A 6,284-nucleotide genomic window follows, 5' to 3' on the forward strand; every position below is an offset into this window, starting at 1 on the left:
AGAGAGAGAGAGAGGTAAATTATTATTTCACTCGAATACAAAGTCAAGTCTAAAGTCCCGAAATTGTTATCATCAAGAATTTATTGAGTTCCCATTACTTTATAAAATAGTTTAATCAAATATTAAAATCAGTCTATTGTACTACAAATTTCATCGTGCTTATAAAATTATTTTAATTTTAATGCAATTACCTTTGTTTACTATCAATAATAATAATATTTAGTTAACTTTATAAAGATTTTATAAAACTAAATTCAATTTTTATTTAACATAAGGAAGATATTAAAAGAACATTAAAATGTCTTCTTGATGCAACCCGACAATTAGTTCGCCATATTTAACTCTGACTCTTGAGTTGATTTATCTCAATTCAAGTTGATTCAATTAATCATTTTTTACTGTGTAATAGTAATAGTAATGCGTTATTTTTTAGAATTACTAACAAACAATAGTAACATTAACGCATTATTTTTATAAAGTAATATTCCTTTGACCCTGATTATTAGATTACACGCGATCAATAACCAACATTGATACTTTTTCAAATATCATTAACCAAATAATTAAGAAGATGCATCGATAAATAACAGTTGCATTTTAAATATTTTCTGAAATAATTAATAATATGTTGCATGTAGCATTTCTCTATTGTAAAAATTTTAAATGACAATTGTTTATTTTATTATCATATATACGCGCAAAGGAGAAGACTAATTTGTATTATTTTGTGATATATAATAATTAAAGTATTATCAGTATTATCAGTATGTAATAATTAAAGTAATATCAGAAGAATATTTCGCGCTTCGAAACTGTTAACTCATAAGCTAATTTATAAGCGATTAACTTCGTTTATTTCACTTGTGCGTCATTGTTCTAACGATCCTAGATTTATTTGGTCAGTAATTGATAATGAATCTTAAGCACTTTATCGACTATATGAAAGAGATTGTTTGAATTCTATTCAATTTATACAAGAGTAAATTTCTCTACTCTTCTTTTTCCTTTTTCTAGTTTTTTCCTTTCATACCTCTCGCGCATTTTGCGGATGTGATTCTGGATCGAGATTATTGTATCTATAGATGGTGAGACCGATAGCCAAAAGTGGAATCAAACCGAATCCAAGAATGGAAGTAGTGCCGATTAAGCTTGTTAATACAGCTGCCATTTCCGTTTGTATTCATCGCCAAGCATATCAATATTTGAATGCAACATTCGAGAAAATTATTCATTCGAGCGATGAAAAACATAAGTCATCTGTGAAAATAAACCATTCATTAATTTTACTAATAAAAAAAGTAAAATATTATCGACATTTCGTACGCACATGCGAATGAATCATTTAAAACATATAAAAAATAATAATGTATATGAAATAAATACCTTTAACGGTCTAGCTGGATGGAGCTCTTAAGTGCTCTTATATAATTCTGTGTATATTTTACTATGTATGTAGTTTTTTAAACTGCGCACCGAAATGATTTTTTTGATCTTGAAATGCTAATTCTACTAAACTACTGCAGTAATATCATGTTTCTACATATGCCATTATATTATCGCGAAGAGTATTATTAAGGCCTCGATGGCTGAAGATGTTCGCACGAAATGCGAATTCGACTACTGGCTGAGGTAATATTTTTTGCAATAAGAATTAATTATTTTTTTATTACATTAATTATTTACAGATTTTAATATATCATGCAACGTTAAGATTGTTCTGAGATGCGTAAGAGCATCGAATTATTAAATTGCTCGTCAATTTGTTTAAGTCCATAATTTTGCTTTAAGGGATCGTAAGCCGAAAAGCTTTAAGAAATTGACCAATTACAGTTGAATACGAGAAAAATAATCAACTGTAATTGGTTAATTTCTTACGATTTTACGATTTAGGGCTCCTAATAACGTTTTTCACTGGCAGAACTGATGCGCATTCAGTGCATTAAAGCTATTGTATACTAACCTAATCTGAATGTAAAAGTGAGATATTTCAATTAATAAAACACCCAATGTATATTTTATCAAATACTATAAAATGTATTGAGGATTTTGTGATTTAATTTATTTCTATATTTTTATTAAACATATCTTTATAATTTGTGTATACAATGGTTTTAAAGTGCTGAGTGCACTGAGTGCATACTAGCTCTGCCAGTAAAAAAAACACTATTAAAATAATAAGATTATGGAACTAGATTTTAAGTCTGATACTGCGATAGTTTAGTAGAGTTTGCGTTTCAAGACCAAAAAAATCATTTCGGCACGCAGTTTAAAGGACTACGTACGTCATATAAATTTAAACAGAATTATACAAATATGTAAGATCCAGTTAGACCATTTAATTGACTCTGCTCTTTCTTATTGTCTAATGATGAAACAGTCTTGATATCTTTAGACAATTTGTATGATTTTTATTGCGATGACTACACACTTTGTAATTTTTTAATATCTTTTGACAATTTATACAATATTTATTGCGATATGAATATATATATATATTTTATAATTTTATTCTTAGAATTTATCTAACATTTAAATATTTTATATTAATTTTAAAATTTTGTGATTTGATTTGGTTGAAGACTTATTGTACAATCGAAACGTTCCATATTATTTATAGGGCATCGAATATTAATTTGTGATATAAAGTGAAATGCGCATACCTTAGCGCCGAGATGCTACTAGTATGTCTCCAGATATTATGTGTGTGCGCGCGCGCGCGCGCGTGTGTGTGTGTGTGTATGTGTGTTTAAATTAAATATTTCTTTTGCTCGTTTTTTGATCTATCTACTTTTTTAATTTTTGTGAAGCTGTAATTTACATTATTGTAATCTAAATTATGTTCGTTATTCAACCAGTGTTGAGATACGGCAGATAGAAAATTGGGCATTTTTTTTATGCTGCTTTATGTTTTTTTATACGCATGTTCTTTTTTTTTGTTTGCCCGAGTGCAGTTATACATACTAGGCGCAGTCTAAACAATTAATTTTATAGATTCCTCGGCGTGCTTTCTTTTTTTTAATCGCTCTTTCCCTGAATTTTATATCGGACTTTTCTGAAACGTTTATAAATTTGTATTGTTAACGTAAGAATTTTAAATATATGACACTTGTAAAAGCTTTCGCTTGGCTGAATGCTCCTTTTTTTATTTATTTTATATTTGTATTTTGCGAGCCACTTGTAAATTTATAAAAATAATACATTTCTTGTAGAAAATAATAAGGAAATGATATAAAAATGTACAGAAATATTATTTCTTACACGTAATAAGATTACTTTTTATGTAACATTCCTGAGATCGGTTATAACTTACAGTTATAATTGTGATCTATATTGTATGGCATGACATTATACGACAAAGAATAAGAGGGAAATAAGAAACACATTTGTTTCACACGCTTTATGGATTAAAATTGTTTATGTTTGAATATAAACATACCTTATTACACAGATTCCACAAATCTCCTCTGTAGATCAATATACATTTCATATCATATATTCCTACGTATTTCTTTCTAATAATAACCAATGACCAAATGATGCTTCATTTAGAAAGAATTGAATTATAATTTCATCTAACGTTTTGATGTCGCTGACATACTTGCAAATGCGGATATTGCGCGACACAAAGATCATGATAACATCTAGCTTGCTCATGTTGGCAATATGTCGTGCTGTATCCGTTGATCCATCATTCACGTACATTTCTGCGTTGCTTTTCCACACGTCGTTTTAATGATCTTGATTGGATCTTTGATGATCTCTCTTTACATGATCTCTTTTTGTATGACATCGAGTATGATCTTCTGATTGCGGTTATATTCGAGTCGAATTACATCTCGGTTATATTCTTTATTGTTAATTCGTTTAATACTGCACCTATTGCACCTTGAATGACTTTAAACTTTGTCAGAAGCATGAAAACGTTCGAGAATAAATCGGGGAAAATGGCAGCGGAATGAAACTAGCGCCGGTAAGAACTGAACTGTAATGCTTCGGTGAATGCTCGGAGTGAAAACCAGTTGGGTCCCTAGTATACGCCTTTCAATGCATACGAAAACATGATGTGTCCCGTAAGATGTGGAAGCTGTCGTACGTTTTAATTTTTTTAAATGGATTACATTATTTTTTTGTTATTATATGTTTTATTTCATATAAATGAGATTTCTAAATTCATATTTTGTTGTTTATATCTATTTTTATTTCAATAGAGATAACTATCGAGAATATATTTTTATGATCCAAGAATATGTAATAGAAAGAACAATTTTATAAAATATCTAAAAATCTAGCTATAGATATAAAACTAAAAATAATTTTATTGTATCATAAAAATAATTACGTAGGAATTTCAATGATGAACAAATGCTATAAAAATTTTCGATATTTTAGCAATCAATTCCTACATAATTATTTTAATGGTCCAACAAAGTGTTTTCAGATTAGTATGTACAATAGCTAAAAAAAAAATAAATTTTTAGATACTTAACCTTTTCTTGTAATAAATGCGATAATAGATCCATTTAGCTATATCCTTTGATATAACAAAACGAACTTTTCATATCTCAACAAGAGAAAACGAAAAGAGAAAAAGTCCTGTGAGAAATACGGTTCAAATTATCCAACATTATCCTATCGATAAAATGCGAGATAAAACAATGGTGCATAATATGCTCAAATAAAACAAATATTTTTTTATGCGTACCTCTGGCAATAATGAACAAGTACGTTAGATACATTAAATAAATTTAATCATTTGTTTTATTTAATAATTAGTACGTTATAATGATTTCTTTTCGTTGAAAGACGCAAAGTAAAACGCAAATAAGGCGGACGTTCCAATGTTATCGGTACGTACGATTTTGAAACGAATGTTATAGAATGAGGAAGATTTGATGGAGTACATCGTTTTCTTTTCGAACGTGTAAATCGTACACGAACTTTCCTCTCCTTCATGCGCGATAATGGTGTCGACATCTTTCTCTTTGCTTTCGTGGCCGATGTACGGTGGGGAGACGAGTTTACTTGCGCATACTTTCTCTATGTCTACGAACGATGTCTACGTGCCGTTTAGCAGGTAGTACTTCTCCAATCCATACATCCACGTTTCGTTACATTAGAGATCTACCTCGAGACTATGTGCTGCAACTTCGATTCTTTCGCTAAATCTCGGCTCGTTGCAAGAATTGCAGTAGGAAAGAAGTTGTAATCTTGTCGATCGCGTTTCACTTTTGCAACTTTTCGACACAATAACCTTATTTGCAATAAATTCTAAAGAACTCTAGAATTTTAGTTACAAAGAGTTGATGCTTTATGATATTAACACGAGTGATATATTGTATAATTTTATAATATCTTGTATTTTTATTTTTATTAATTTATTTTTATTGCATCCGGAGAAATAAAAAATATGTTGAATGAAATAGATCCTAAATTAAATTTAAATTCATTAACAGTAATTGTGCCATGTATATGTTCTGTAATTCTGAAATGCAATTGCGAAAACGTGATTACTGTTTGATTTATGTAAATTTATGTTAATCTAAAATGGTTTTTCAGCAGTGATATTTCACTTTTTCTTCTACAAAGCCTCATAATGGCTTCATCGAGCCATATATAATTATCATCATTTTTTTTTTTATGATACCAGACTGCTCCTTGCTCTTATAAAGTGAACTGCAACATTCACGAAACCTTGGCATTGCAAGAATAGATCATTATTTTTTGCTTGTGACAAAATTTTACAAATATCCACGCAAAATAGGCGTGCAAAAATAAAAACAGTATCAATAAGAAGTGAAAATTTTCATTTTGTATGCGTAGTGTAAACTCAGTTCTCTAATTTCTTTTTATCGAAACATGTTATACATTTTGATTATGTGAAGAGAGAGAGAGAGAGAGAGAGAGAGAGAGAGAGAGAGAGAACGACAGGTAGAAAGAGAAAAACGAAAGAAAAGCGCATATTTTTCTAGGCATCTTGTTCTACAATTCATATATTATTAATGAGATATATTCTCGAATAAATTTGCAATCAACTCTTTGCTGATGAAAATATGTTATATATATATGTTATAATTTGTGCGAATTATAAATATGCGAGAAATTTTTTTAGCAAACATTTACATTTGGTGTTTTTCTATTTAAATAAATGCGAATATATATTTTTTAATATTAACATTTTAATATTTTTTTAATTAAAATTTTTTTAATTAAAAAATATTTATTTGAAAGCGATGGTCTTTTTTTTTATTTTAAAAATTATTCTCGTATGAAAAATGATACTTATT

General features: G+C 28.8%; 2 protein-coding genes across 5 annotated transcripts in view; one reads left to right on the top strand and one right to left on the bottom strand.

The window, feature by feature from the left end:
• Nucleotides 1-1,182, bottom strand: part of LOC108688306 (glucose dehydrogenase [FAD, quinone]) — a 3,838-nt gene extending 2,656 nt beyond the window's left edge. Inside the window, exon 1 of the mRNA XM_018194498.1 lies at nt 1,031-1,182. Coding sequence (XP_018049987.1) covers nt 1,031-1,168 — 138 coding nt within the window. The 5' untranslated portion in view covers nt 1,169-1,182. The remainder of the gene's footprint in view (nt 1-1,030) is intronic.
• The window catches only part of LOC108688308 (flotillin-2), a 110,877-nt gene that overhangs the window by 40,625 nt on the left and 63,968 nt on the right, over nt 1-6,284 (top strand). The gene's annotated exons all lie outside the window — the stretch shown is intronic.

The sequence above is a fragment of the Atta colombica genome, unplaced genomic scaffold, assembly GCF_001594045.1.
Source record: "Atta colombica isolate Treedump-2 unplaced genomic scaffold, Acol1.0 scaffold228, whole genome shotgun sequence".
Classification (NCBI taxonomy): Eukaryota; Metazoa; Arthropoda; class Insecta; order Hymenoptera; family Formicidae; genus Atta; species Atta colombica.